The sequence below is a fragment of the Cebus imitator genome, unplaced genomic scaffold, assembly GCF_001604975.1.
Source record: "Cebus imitator isolate Cc_AM_T3 unplaced genomic scaffold, Cebus_imitator-1.0 Scaffold384, whole genome shotgun sequence".
Taxonomy (NCBI): domain Eukaryota; kingdom Metazoa; phylum Chordata; class Mammalia; order Primates; family Cebidae; genus Cebus; species Cebus imitator.
In genome coordinates, this window is record NW_016107699.1 from 1066755 (window position 1) to 1081761 (window position 15007).

The 15007-nt window shown below is 60.3% G+C and overlaps 1 protein-coding gene across 2 annotated transcripts in view; it reads right to left on the bottom strand.

Annotated features, from left to right (window-relative positions):
• The window catches only part of OSBPL5 (oxysterol binding protein like 5), a 68246-nt gene extending 53890 nt beyond the window's left edge, over positions 1–14356 (bottom strand). Inside the window, exon 1 of one of the 2 annotated variants that reach the window (XM_037731128.1) lies at positions 14177–14356. In XM_037731128.1, the coding sequence (XP_037587056.1) occupies positions 14177–14200 (24 nt within the window). In that variant the 5' untranslated portion in view covers positions 14201–14356. Of the gene's footprint in view, positions 1–7800; positions 7807–14176 lie in introns of those variants that run through there. The other variant, XM_017507743.2, reaches the window with a different exon arrangement.
• Between the last annotated feature and the right edge of the window lie 651 nt (positions 14357–15007).

Below are 15007 nucleotides of genomic sequence, written 5' to 3' on the forward strand. Positions count from 1 at the left end.
GAACGCTTTCTGGGCTGCTGGTCTGTACAACCGGGAAGCCCCCGCCTCCCCACCACGACCCCTCCCCCGCTGCCACCACAAGGGCCCAGGACCCCTCCCCACATGCTGCTCAGTGTTCCCGGAGGTCCGATTTCATTCGACAGATGAGGAGGCTGAGAAGCAGGGAAATGAAACGGACGACTCGGGCCTATGGCCTGGCCGACAGGGGCCCGACAGGCACCGTCTCGCGGAGGGGAGCCTGGGTGGTGCGTTTACGACAGGACTGCTGGTTTTCTGCCTCCGCCTCTCCATTTAAGACCCGCTCCGGTGGAGACCTGTCCTGCCTGCGTGTCCTCGGGGCCTGGAAGGAAGTCCTGTGTGGGAGGGGAGGCTGGCAGATCGACAGGTCTCACCTCACCTGGGAACCCCTAAGCCCCATGTAGCCTGGCAGGTGGAAGGCAGTGACTGTCCACCCTCTGCACACACAGAAACAGCGAGGCAGAAGGAAAAGGACAAACCTGTCAGCCAGGACGGGAGCCGGCACGCGGGGTGTGCGTGGGCAGAGCCCCTCGGGACCCCGCATCTCGGTCTGGACCGTCCTGGTGCCTGCAGAGCAGGTGGGAGGCACGTACCGCCCAGTGCGTGGACAAGTGACCGGGCCCCAGGGGCCCACAGGGGCTGCGCTGTGGGCGAAAACGCGCGGACGCAACATACCCCAGGGAAACGAGCACACGCCCCGGTGGCACACGTATCTGTTCTCCCAGCACACGGCCCAGGGCCATCAGAGAGCGGGCATGGCCAGACGTCCGCACGGGGGAACGAGAAACAGGTGACCTGTCTGCGTGACTGGCGTATCCAGCCTTCGAGAGGAAGGAAGCGCTGCGCTCACACACGCCTCAACCCCGATGAGCCGCAGAAACGTGTCAAATGAAAGAAGCCCGACACCAAACGCCACGTCTTGTCTGCTTCCACGTCCATGCGGCGTCCAGGACAGGCGAGTCCGGACGCGAACGCAGACTGCTGGCCAGGGCCCGGCCAGGTTCTTTCCCGGTTTCCCGCGGTGCTTTCGGGAAAGGGCATGGGCTCTGGAGCCCGCAATGACTGGGGGGGTGATGGGGTGATTCTGGGGCCCAGTGCCCTGAGTTTGCTTTACCGCAGCCCGAGGGGTTCCTCCCAGCTCTGTTCCTCCCTGTTCTGTGGTCACAGAGCAGGGCAAGGCGCCAGGCTACACAGCGCACATGCTACACAGCAGCAGATGCTGCGGAATCGGCAGCTCTTGGGCTCATCCCGTGTGGTGGGAGCTCTGGGATGGACGTTGGGTTTGCGCAGCAGGACGGAGGGTTGATGGCCTCAAGTCACCCTGAGTCAGGCCTGGCAGGGGCCACCTGCTCTGACACCTACTGACCCCCGCAAGCCTTGATGGCTCCTCCCATCCTCAGGGGGTCCCACAGCCCTGAGACCAAATATGGGTTGTTTGTGAAGTGGTTCAAGCTGGCTGCTTCAGGACAGAGACACAAAAAAATCCATCGGGGAGGAAGTGACAGGCAGATGGGGACAGAAAGTGTCCCCTCCTCTGCAGCTCACGCACTGGGTAATACAGTGAAACCACTGACAATGACAGCCCCCAGGGAAATGGGGTGCCACGGTGCCAGGGAGCAGGGTGGGCACCCTCGGCGTGGGAATGCCCCCGTCACGGGGAGCTACGGCGTGCAGAAGCGCTGGCAGCGGCGGACTTTGTGTGACCAATGCTGTTTCTTTAAAACACAAAGTGGAATTTCCACTGCTCTTCATGCGAAGAGCAAGGCATTGATCCTGATCCCAGCCAGCAGTGAACGCGCCCGGCTCGGGGCCTGGACCAGCCGACCTCTGCAGGGGAGCGTGGGTGGGGCACGGCCTGACACCATTCTACAGACACGCACACAGCAGACGCCGGCCCCAAATTCCACCACCTGCCACCAGTGGAGCAAGCAGCCACATGTGCGGGTGGGCTGACTTTGGGGACACCACATGTGACGTTGCCTCTCAGGGACTGTTTTTATAACGGGAAAAACACATCCCCCTCATAAATCCTGCAAGTCCCGGAGTCTGCAGGCGCCAACCCCAACCCCTCAAGGGCATCAGCACACTCAGGAAGCCACCCTGTCGGGAGGTCAGGCCTGGGGCCAGGCTGGGCTGCAGCCCATTCCCCAGGCCCTGCAAGGACACTCCCCTGCACCCAGATACTCCACGATGGCCTCATACCAAGAGCTTCAGTTACATCTGCAGACCCGGATTCCAAGCAAGGCCATATCCACAAGTACCCGGGGTCGGGACCTGGACACACTTTGGCGTCCCACCCACTACAGGCAGCTTCTACAGCATCTAGCCCAGCGGGGGCCTTTTGGGGACAGCGTGGCCCTTTGCAACTCCTCACAGAAGGGACACTGTGCTCCCTCAGCCACAGGAGCCCACCCCTCACCGCTCTGCGTGGCCCCAATGCTCTCCACGTGCACCTCTGCTGGCCCCATGCCCCTGCGTCTCCTACCACCTGAGGCAAAGCAGCCTTTTCAACCCCGTCAGCCAGTTGACAAACCTCCCCCAGGGCTCTAGCCTCCAGGTGAAGCCTCAGGCCCTGCCCCTCCCTCCACCACCGGTGGTGCCAGCTCAGCACCTGCCCCAGCAGGGTCCGCAGTTCTGTCACACGGGCAGCCCCCTGCAACCAGTCCACAGGCCAGGCAGCTTTGAGAGCCCCATTCCCTCAGTCACACAACCCCCTCCTGGGCCAGCAGTGTCTCCCACTGCCCCACAGCCTCCACTGAACCTTCTGGAAGCCACCCCTGCCAGCGAGTTGGCACTCACTTGCCTGCTGTCCTGGCCATGACATTCTTGGGGTGGAGGTCTGTCCTCAAGGGCTGGGAACATCAGACCTGGCTGAGTCCCGCAGTGAGGGGGACAAACTGCCCTTATCAGCTGTGTCCCCCACCGCCATCTCTGGGTGGGGCGTGGTGGCGAGAAGCCCCTGCCTGTGGGCACGGCTGCTGGACCTGGCATGGCATGGCTGAGACTAGGGACCCAGAGTCTTTCTGGTACCTGGTTTCCATCGTAGCCGGATTCCGGCACCCCATCGCTGGCCTTCTGCAGAGCTGCTGAGCCGCTGGGCGCACAGCCACTCCTGGGTTCCTGCGGAGAGGCCAGCTCCAGGCTGCAGGCTTCTCTCTGGGGAGGGGACGATCCTGGGACACCTCTGGGGTTTGGGAGGTTACTGTTGGCCTTTGTACAGCCTGTTCTGAACAGGGTCTGGCACATGGCCGCACAGACTGCTGGGTCCCCGGCAGCCAGGAGCCCCTTCTTGTGGCTGGAGCTGGCGTTTCTATTTACAATTCGCCTCTCACGCCCCTTCCCAGCACACCCAGCTGGTCTTGCGGAGGGGCTGGGATTTTCCAGGTGGCTCAGCTGAGGGCACAGGGTCTGGGGAGCTGCCCCACCCGTCCTGAGCTAAATGCACAGCCCGCGTCTTGTTAGCCCCGGGCGGGCCAAGGCGACAGGTCTGTCCTGGGATCCTTCCCAGTCACCCTCAAGTCCCGGGCTTCAGCTTTCCTGAAGGCAGAACCGCAGCCCCATGACCCACCTGTCTCAGGGGGGCTGGGCAGGCACGCAGGCTGCACAGCCACTGTGAAGCCTGAACCTGGGATGCCTGCTCCAGAGTCAGGGGCTAGGGCTGGGGAGGGCCACCCAGGAAGACGCTGGCAGAGGCCCCAAGGGTGGGGGGTGGGCGTCGGCTCTGGGACTGTATGTGTCTGACGCTCTGTGCCCCACAGGGCTTGCCACAGGGCTGGGCATGGCTCCTGCCTCTGCTGGCCAACCTGGCTTGACCTCGAGCTGCCTGGGCCGGGACAGCCACAGCCGAGGCCAGCCCACAGTGACAAAGCCTGCATCCAGCCTCTGCCTCGTGTCCCAGGCTGCGGGTCAGCCCAGTCAGCTCTGCTATATGGGTGGACAGCCCCGTGCTGGCCCGGCTGGGACAGCGGCGATGGAGGCACAGCCACTGACCTCCCCGGGGGCCGCTGGTGAACTCGAATTGAGGTGTCAAGTACTCACGTGTCCTTTAAGCCACGGGTGGACTTCCGGAAATTTACCCTTGGGAGTAAAACCCCATATAATCAATATCTGCCGGAAGAGAGGCGGATGGCTGGCAGTGGCATTTATGGGAGTGAGCATCAGGGCAGGGAGCGCCGGGCTCAGCCCTAGACCAGGCGCAGAGGACGCAAGGTGCTGGGGGGGACAGGACCCGCCTTGGCGAGTGTGAGGTGGTGTGCTCCACCAGGGCCGTTCCGCCGTGCCTGGGTCTCCACCACCAGGAGCCGCCGGGTGTCCGTGACAGCAGGGCAGGGACACCGTCCTCTTCACCTTTCTACACCTTTGACATTTCCTGTCACCCGAAGCCAAAGAGAGACCACAGATTTCTCTAGAAAGCACAAAGTGAAGGGAAATCCACTCCCCACATGGGGAGGAGAATTACAGAAGAGCCTTAAAGGAGGAGAAGGGCTAACAGCAGAGCCGCATCCCACAAGGGAGGCTGAGGGTTTCCACGAAGGTAAAGGTGACAGCCAGCCAGATAAGAGGCTTCACACAGGTGAAAAATCAATTAACAGGCGCAAGATAAAAGAGGTTATTAAGATAAGGGGATTAAGACTCAGGATAAGCTTCAGAATGAGCAGAGAAGGAGCTGAGTGGCCACTGCTGTGGTTGGCACGGCCGGCCACGTCTCCTCCGTGGGCTGCAGCCTCCAGAGAGAACACGGACCCCCAGAGGCTCAGAACCTGTCTCAGCCCTGACTTCCCCACTGGGCCCACAGCAGAGCCACCTTCACACATCAGCTGCCAAAGCCACCTCCCGGCCCCTCCAGCCCTGCGTCTCAGCAACAGACCCTTTCCAGAGGCTTCCAGGCTTCTCAGAATGGCTCTCCCATTGCCCAGCATGCATCAGGTTTGAAACAGGCCCCCTGCGGGTCCACACCAAACCGGGCTGGAAGCCCCCAAGGCCGGAATGCAGTAGAGGCCCTGAGTCAGGCCCCCAGAGCTGTCTTCGGTTCCCACAGGTGTAGGCTGGGGGGGTATCACCCTTTGGGAGACCTCCCAGCACCCCTACCTTGTCTGGTGGCCAGGAAAGGGGCAAGATCTTGCAGTGTGCTGGGCTCTGGTGAGGGAGGCTGTGGGCGAGGTGACGGCGGCTGCCCCTCTTGCCTGCGTCCTCCTTGTCTCCATCAGCATCCCCAGAGTGCCTGCCGCTTCGTCAGCTTCCCCTGCCCATGTGTGCCGTGGAAGGGGTGTGGCCTACACAGACCGAGGGGGCAATTCCCACATCAGGCAGCAGCAGGTGCCCACGGCAGCCTTGCCCAAGCTCCTCTGATCTGATTTGCTTCTCACAGCTGTCCTGGGAGGCAGGTCCTATAGGGACATATGGCTTCCAGCACACAGCGGTGCTCCCCGAGGCCCCTGCTCCCTGTCCCTTCTTCCTCTTTGATCAAACGACCCCAATCTCACTGACCAGTCAGCGAGTGGTTACTGCCCTGGCAGGCAACACATAGCCTGGAGCATAAGGGCAGCTGTGGCCACTGCTGAGTGGTCCCTGTGTGCCAGGTGCAGACAGGCAGGAGCGCGATGGTGGCCTTGCATTTCTCTCATTCTGACTGCTCACCACCCCTATCCCAGGCACACACACACGCACAGATGCACGGACACACACCATCACCACGTGCACGGCGCACACACACACGCACACACACACACACAGATGCATGGACACACACCACCACCACGTGCACGGCACACACACGCACACACACACAGATGCATGGACACACACCCCCACCACGTGCACGGCACACACACGCACACACACACAGATGCATGGACACACACCACCACCACGTGCACAGCACACACACACACACACACATGCACACACACACAGATGATGGACACACACCACCACCACATGCACGGCACACACACATGCACACACACAGATGCATGGACACACACCACCACGTGCACAGCACACACACATTTGCACACACACAGATGCATGGACACACACCACTGCATGCACAACACACACACACACATACATGAACACAAACACAGATGCATGGACACACACCACTGTGTGCATGGCACACACACACACAGATACATGAACACAAACACAGATGCATGGACACACACCACTGTATGCATGGCACACACACAGGCACAGGCACACATACATGTGTGCAAAGATGCATGCATGAGCACACACATAAGCACACAGACATGCATGCACACACAGACACAATGTACACACACTCAGCAAATCAGATGCTGAAGTCGACCAGTGGCTACTTCCCCTGTCAGCATGGCCGCTGCTTCCCAAGAGGGCACTGCTGCCCAGAGGCCCGGGCAGGAGGACCGTGTGCCTGAGGCTGAGCCAGTCCAAAAAGGCAAGTCACCCTCCAGAGCCAGGGTCCCCAGTCCACCAGGGGAGCAGACAATGCTTTTCTACCCTTCACTTTTTAAAGACAGCTTTTTAAAAAGAATGTTTTTTGGTCCCCATATAAGCATGTCTGATGCAAGCAGAGTCCTGTCCAGGCTGGCTTCTGGGGACCTGGGCCAGGCTGGCTTCTGGGGACCTGGGCCAGGCTGAGAGCCTCGCAGCCCGGGGAGGAAGCCAGCAGCCCCCAGGTGGACCTGTCCCGCCCGTCCAGGCTGGGCTGCCACTTCGGCCGCATGCAGGAGCCACAGCAGGGCCAGGGGATGGGCTGTGCTGGGAACCTGGATGGGCCCTGTCACGGGGGTCACCTCCTCCTCCCTGAGTGGGCTCTGCAGCCCCAACAGCTGCCTATTCCTCTGGCTGATACTGGAGAGGCACCCATTCTCAAATCCCCTGGAACTGGCCACTGAAGCCCCCTCCGCCCCCACCTCTCAAGCCAGCTGGGAAGAATGCTGATGCCCCTCGATGACACCAGCAGTGCAGGTGGCCTTTGCCTTAGATCACAGCAAGAAAGCAAGGTCTTCTCCAGTCTCTTCCCAGCCTCCTGATTACATCAAGGGGCAAGAGTGTTGGTCTTTATGGTGGCTCTGTCCCTGCCACTCTCTCTAAGGGAGGAGCGTGGCCCTGGGGGCAAAGCTTTCAGCAACCAATGTGAGTCCACGGGCCAGAGCACGCAAAAGCTAACATGTAGTCAGGGGCTCATGTGTGTAGTGCACGTCTTTAGCGTTACCTGCAACTTGTCACAGGTGACGTTGATTTTTTAACTGCAGCAATGATTAACACGTCTTCTAGATATAAATGTACTTCAAAAAGAAGTGAGCTGATTTAAAGATGCAGGTCTTAAAATAACAGTGTAGGTGACACTGGACTGGCACAGTGGTCTGCGTGCACCGAAAGCTGTTCTAACAATGCCAGAAGCTGTTCAAAGTGTGGGGCCCCTTCCTGACCGAGAGGCGCCTGTGTTCCCTTCTCCTGCAGGCGGGGACCAGGCCTTGGTTCTCACCAGGTCCCCTTCCGGGGGCCCCACCCCAAGCAGCAGCAGGGGCCTGCAGGCTTATCGGGAGCAGCCCGCAGGGTGCCATGGGCTGTCTCAGGCGAGGCACGTAGCGCCCCTAAGCCTGGTTCTATCCTGAAAGGGCACCTAGGTGTGAACAGAGCTGGTGCCTGCAAACCCTCCCGGAAGGGCTGGGAGTGAGTAGGCGTTTCATACGTGCTTGGCTGTCAGTACCGTGTGGTCCATACCAGACGCTGGATGAGGAACACAGAAAGGAAAAGACCCCTTAAACAGCCCAATCAAACACCACGAAACACCGCGTGCTGGGTCTCATTCACCCTCGCGGGCGCGTCCCGGTCATCCTGTGGCGGCTGCCCGCTCCGGTGTGCACACTTTCCTAACAGCCTCACTCACCCGGTTTCTTAGACAGCAGTGGGCGGCAACGATCGCTGACAGCCCCTCCAACAAGAAGGAGAAGAGGAGGAGTCTGGGCCATGCCGTAGGGCCAGAATAACATCCCCCTGGGCGCCGGGCCGTCCGGCCTCGAGGCGAGCTGCTTCCCATCCCGGCCCTGTCATGGAGCAGCGGGTGACTGGGCAGCTTTGTTCACCTCCCCAAGCCCCAGTGTCCCCATCTGTAAAATGGGGACAATAATAGTACTTAGGACCTAGGGTTGTTTTCAGGATTCAAGGACATAAGTCGTTCCAAAGGCCTCAATAAAATACATGTCAATCATGATCAGAATTAACCATGATAATGGCACACGTCAGCAGGAAAAGGGTTGGAGTGCTTCTATTTAGGCCTAAAGGTTGCATGTGGCGCCTTTTGGGATATCCACCCAACAGGGCGAATGTGTTTAATGATCCGAGCCTTGGTGGGATAAGCTGCTCTGGCCTGGGAAGGCCCCCTGTAGCCTGACGATGTAGCTCCCCAGGTCACAAATTCCTGGGGCTGTTCCTGTGCTGGCAAGCTGCAGGGGCTGATGACGCCAGCGCCGTCGCCAGGGCTGAGGCCCAGGAATAATGAATGGCCACAGCCGGAGAACAGGCACCCACCAGCGGCAAACAGCACGTTCCTGCATATTCAAAGCAGACAGTTTAAAAATAATGAACAGGGCAGAGGATGGTTATTTGCCTGCAGTCACTCGTTAAACTGCAGTTTAAAAACTGACCACAGGCTCAGGCTGCCGGGAGCACAGCCCCAAGGTGGAAGGACTCCCGGGCGACCCACCGGCTGCTAGTGATGGGTGGATGTCCGCTACGGCTGCTCAGGAGAAGACTTTCGTTTTCTTTTCCACTGCGCTTGGAGTTCTTGGCAGACCTCTGGATAGCAGAGGCTCCATATAAGTGAAGCCCAGGTAGGGTGGCCGCAGCTGGGAGCCCTGCGGTTACCTGCCTCCAACAGCACACACGCACAGCAGGCAGCTCCAGGACAGGCCCGCAGGCCCCGAGGGAGGTCTGTGTCTGGGAAACACGCAGCGTTCAAACGGCCACTGCTGGTTGGCCCCTTATCCGCCTCCCCCCACCAGAAGGAAAGGCTCTGTTTGGTGTACAGAGGGCCACTGCAGGAGGTTTTGCTGGACTAGGCCAGAGAGCAAAGGGGAAGGGGCAGCTGACACCTCCAGTCCACGGATCCCGGCCCAGGATGCTGGGACCTCGAGAGCACGGCTCTGCTGCAGTGCCTGGCAGTGGGCAGGGCCTGCCAGTGAGTAGCACCCACCAGTGGGCAGCATGACGCATCACCAAGGGCTGACTGACCCTATACACGAGTGACCTGCCTCCCGGCCTCCCCGGCCCCTCTGCCGGTGGGGCAGAGCAGCTGACGGCGTGTGGCTGGGAAGGGTGGGCCCTGAAGGGTGAGCGTGCTTCTGTGGACGCTGCGTTCACCAAGCAGGAGTCTCTAAAGCTCACCCAGGTTCTGTGTGAACCAGGGCTCCCAGAAGGACATGAAACAGTCGAGATTCAAGCAGGTGAACTCTGAGAACATTTCACACACTCACGGGGGCGGAAGGCTCTGATCACATCAAGATCGTACTCCCGTCAAACGCTCGGCGCTCACAGGACATGGAAACACAGCCCACTGACTCCAGCAGCGCCAGGCCCCGGAGAGTCTGGCTGCTCCACTACCCACGGGTATGGGCTTAAGTGTGTCCCTTGCAGTCCATATGTTGATGTCTTAACGCAGGACCTGAGAAAGTGACTGCTTGGATGGGGCCTTTAAAGAGCCCATTCAATTACAACAGGTCATGAGGGTGGGCCCTAATCCAGTCTAACTGGTGTCCTTCTCAAGAGGGGCGATGAGGACACAGGCAGAGGAATGGCCCTGCGAGGACACAGGGAGAGGTGGCTGTCTGCATGACGAGGAGACAGGCCTCGGGAGGAGCCAGCCTGCACGGCCTCCAGAACCGGGAGAGCACGGCCGTCCGTGCTGCTTAGCTGTGGAGGCCCCCACAAACTCACACCAGCCCAGGACGGCCTTCCTAGACAACCGGGTTACAGCTCCAGCTTCCCTGGGAAAAGGGGACATCTCTCTGGCCACATCTGGAGGAGCCACAAGGTCCCTCTCCCAGGAATAATGCCCAGCAGACTTGGGTTCCTATCCTGCCTGGGCCACTTCCCAGCCGGTGACCCGGGGTGATCCCAAGCTCTGAGGGGGGGTGGGTGCCCAGCTCTGCCACCCATGTCCCACGCAGCCAGAGGGCCAGGGCAGCAACCACGCTGCCAGCGGTTCTCTTCCATTTAGCCCAGCCCTGCGGGGATGCCACAGGCCTGGGGCTTGGCCCTAGACCCAGGCGCTGAGCTGGAACTGGCTTTGAGCAGCCCTGCAGACCCATCGGCTGGCCCCGCCCTTCCCAGGCCCTCACAGTCTCATGCTCAAGCCTCTATTTCTGCTTTTAATTAGCAAAGCGTGTTGGTCGCTGAGAGGCTGCTGGGGGACGCTGGCAGACATCTCTGCATGGTGTGTCCCCTGGGGACCAGGACTCCTCCTGAAGCCCTGTGTTGAGGCAGAGTGGGGGGACAGGGATGACTCCCACCTTGGGAAGAGAGGGAGAGAGAGGGGGGTCAGCACTGCATACAGGAGGGACCAAGGCACAGCCCGCTGGGCTGCCGACCCCACCCCAGCTCAGTACCCAGGGAAGCTCCCTCGTCCATGCCCAGGGAAACCTGAATGCACACCTTGCTCCAGGGAAGGAATGGAACTACCAGAACGTTCTTCCAAAGGATGGAAATCCATGTGATTTATGTAAATAAAGCGAGGAAAATGTCCAAGGAATACTGAACCACACAGACAAGAAGAGGTTGTAGAGGGCGGTGAACTACTGTTTTTGTGACTTCTCTGTGACTCTAAAACGATCGGAAAGAAGAAAGGACGTGGGCAGAACGTCAGTGGTCACGTGGCATCTGTGACACCAGCCAAGGGCGCCTGTGTGTGTTTACGGATCCATCCATAAATAGTCAAGCCTAAAACCCGCCTGGGAGTGTGAGCCTAGAAATCCAGGATACGGCTCCTGGGGGCAGAAGCCAGCTCCGGGGCCCTCCCTACACGCACCTCGTAGCTTCGGAAAGACGCCTAAAGCAGATACACCAGGTGCCAGGACCCTGGCAAGGCCGGGGTAGGCTCTGTTATTCTGTGTCGTTCCTGCCTGCAGATCTTTCACAATCATTCACTATTCATGAACGTTTTCATGATAGGTGGTCGTCCCTCCCTGCTGGGCGAGCCTGCGCCACTTCCACACAGGCCAAGGGCTGGCACCCATGGCGGGCTGGCCTAGGGTCCCGCCACATCCCCGAGGCACCTCCAGGAGGCTGGCCCTACCACGGCCCATTTCACAGACAGGGAAACCAAGGCCTGGAGCGTTAGGACTTGCCCATGGCCCCACAGGATGCAGATTCCCACCCGCTTCACCAACTACTACGCCCACATCCTATGCACCACGCCACTGTCCGCAAGGTCAGATGGGTCACTCCTCGGGGCCCCCACGGGCCGCATGCTCCCAACTGGCACAGGTCAGAATGTGAAGAGGGCACCTGGCCTCACACACAAGGAATCAGAGAGCCGCGTGCCTCTGTGCAAAACACCCAGGCCAGACACCTGGGAGCAGCAGCTCACGGCCCACGAGGAGGAAAGCAAGCGGCACCTCCCACGCACGTGGGAAGACGTGGGCCTTGTGGGGCCAGATCTGAGGGAGTCAGGGCCAGCAGCAGAGAGACCCTGACCCGTAAAAGGGTGGGAAGGGGCACATAAGGAACGAGGCTGGATTTAGGAGCGGTCACCCCGACGAGACAGGGTTTCTGGAGAAGGGAACGTCCCCAGGAGACACGGGGAGGCCAAGCTGGGGCCTGGGCACCCAGCTAACTAACCTAGATGTCTGGTGCGCTGCGGGTACTGAGGCCGCGCCCCAACGGAGGCAGGTTTTGCAGGCCTGGGACGGGCCTGTGCTAGACAGAGAGGGGTGGGAGAGCTCCCAGCTGGGATGGCTCCACAGGCCAGCCTGTGCTCAGCGGGTGGGCACCACCAGGCCGCTTCCTGCCACCCCACGTCACTTTAGAGTGTGAGCACCCAGCAGCTCCTGGAGCCGAGAAGGCGGCGGCCCCGCCCCCGGCTGCTGGGGACTGAGTAACTCATTCTCCTCTGCTCACAGCAATCAGATGAAGGAGAAACCAGCCCAGCCTGCTGGGCTAGCAGTAGCCAGAAGTTCTCCTGGCTGGCTGTCAGTGGGCACCTGCCAGCAGGGAGGGCCTGGGCAGGAAAGAGGCAGACAGTGCAGGGGACGAGGGTGGGGTCCCTGATGGCATTGACCACGGCAGCTGTGGGTGTTCAGCAGCACACTGGGGCTAAGCACCCCGAGGGGGGCCGTTGGGTGCCAGTCACCAACAGAGAACACCTCTGTCCCCCTCTCTCTGGGTGCCTTCGTGAGAGCCTGGCTGCTGGGCTGGGGAGGATGAATCGCTGTGGCACTGTAATGGGACAAGCAACCAGGGCCTCTCCCGCAGCGGCCTCACCCTCAGGTTTCCAGATGGGGCCCACATTCTGACATTTCTAGGTGTTCTTCATGCTCCAAGCTCTCCCAGCCTCCTGCGGCCAAGTGGCCTGCCCCGGCCTGGCCTCTGGGGACAGCTGTGCCACTGAGAGGCAGAATCTAGGTCTCAGAGCCAGAGGGATCTGTGCTCTCCTGCCGGAGCTGGGCCCAAAGTAGAAACCCAGCATGGGCGCTGGAGTGGGTGAGGGTTCCCTTCAAAGCTGGCTGCTCTTTTCCTCTGCCCCAAGGAGACCAGAGGGTGCCATGTGGCAGCATGTACGCTACAAAGCACAAAGGACTTGTGATGCCCACACTGGCACCTGCTTCTCCCTTCGGCAGGGTCCTCTTCCTGTCCTGGCCTCAGCACGTGCAAGACAGCAGGGCGGAGCTTTGTGGGAAAGTGGGGCGTCCTCAGCAGCATCCGGCCAGTCCACCGCCCCAGAATCAGCCACGGGGACACCCCTCGTGCAGAAGCTAGACTCACTGGGCTTTAGTGACACATGAGACCTCTTCCGTGTTGCACGTTGTGCATGAGAGACGGCAGGGGGAAGGAGAGAGGTTTCCAGTCACTCAGGCTCACAGTTTTCAAACCTTTAAAAATTAGTGGACACTTCTTTCTGCCTAATACCTGGAGGGTGTCTTCAAGCTATAAAGCAGCTCAAGGAGCAGGAGCCGATGGTCGGAAGCTGTTGGAGAAGCAGGGCCTCGGGAGTGAACAGGGAGCCCTAGATGCCCCGGTATCTGTCTCAGTTCCTGCCGGGGCAGTGCCTATGTGCGGGAGGGAGCCTGAGCCCCGCGGGTTTGGGGGTCGCAGGCAAATGTCAAGGATGGAGGTGCCTTAAAGATGGGGAAACTGAGGTGGGGCAGGGAGCAGCACAATGATCCTGCCATTCTTGGGACCCATTTCCTCTGTGTAGAGAGGACCCTGTCAGGTGCTGTGAGCCCTCGGGCCAGCCACCCTCTGAACGCAGGGGCAGCAGGGTGAGGGCACCCCGAGGCCACAGAGATTGAAACATCAGGGCCAGTTTTTGCCCAGGAGACAGGTATGTTCTGGAGGTGGGTGGGGGAAGGGGTAGAACTCTCAGGTCTCCCTGGGGTTGAGGGATTTCACTACCTCTGTAGCTCATCTTTGAGCATCAGTGTTAAGTCCCAGCACCCCGTCCACAGCACCCCAGCCTCAGGCTAACAAAGCCTGACACCCAGCCCATAAAGTGCTGGCTGATAGGGAGTGTGGGCGCGGGGAGGTGGGGGCCGGAGACTAAGGCATCCCAGCTCTCCCTGGCCCCACGCCAGGCCTCTCGCAGGATCCACTGCCCTCAGGGACACCGTGCGCTATGATCCCTGCTCTGCAGGTGAGGGCAGCAGCCTTGCAGAGCTCAGGCCCAGGCCGCCTGCTTCACTTCCCATGGACTTCACAGGCCGGGGTCCCAAGACAGCTCCAGGCAGCCTGGGACCAATGCCAAGTTCAGAAGCAGAGAGAGGGCGAGACAGGAGGAGGGTCTGCCGGCGGAGACAGGGGCTGCCTGGGGAGGGCCAGGGCCATGGATGGGGGGGCGGGCCAGGACTATCTGAGCCAGGGGCACGGTGGCTGGAGAGTGGAAACCTTTGACTGGCAACCCGTAGGAGTGGGCTGGAGGGTCATGCCCGTCACTCACACAATGGCTGACGCTCACCCAGCATTTGCATACACAGACCATCTTGGGATGTCTCACGGGCCAGCCATGACGCTCACTTCACAGACGGGTAACCAGGGTTTAGGAGGCAGAGAAACTCTGCTGACCCTGGGACTGTGGTTAAGAAGTCCCGCTGTGTCTTCCTCGGCCAGGCCTTCTGATCCGATCCGAGGCAGTGCTTGCCACCATCACCACCATCCACCTCTTAGGCCCAGCCCCCACCCTGCCCTGGCCTCGCCAGGCCTCCAGAACAGGGTCACATGCCCCACCCTGTCCCTGCTGGCCTGGCTTGAATTTTGCTAAATTTGGATGACTTCCTAAGGCAGCAGGGGGTGAGGTGAGGTTCATCCTATAAGAAGGGCCTTCCTGCCCCACTGGCCAGTGTCGGGGTTTCTCTTCCTCTGGCCGATGCGGGGGACCTCCCTAGAGTGCTCCCCTCCCACCCAGGACCAGGAGCTGCCCCAAAGCCACACAGTGCAGCCGGCAGGATGCCTGGACCCTTTAAGCCACCCGACCGCTGCGCCGTATTCACCGCAATAGGCTGGCATAGCGGGACACACAGCTGCCAGAGTCTGGCGCTTTAAACGACCCACACTCCCTGCGTCGCATTCACCCTAATACGCAGGCATAGAAATGCCATTGCCTAGGGCGGCAGCCCAGCAAATGGGACCCACAGCGGAGCGCCCTTTAGTTGACTCTGTCGTATTCACAGCGATAGCTGGTCATGAGAAATCCCGCTGGCTGCCAGGAAAGGGGTGCAGAGCTGCAGATGCCCCGCCCCAACACCCACGTCTTTTCCTGCTGACCATCTCCAAGGGCCCCTTTAAATGA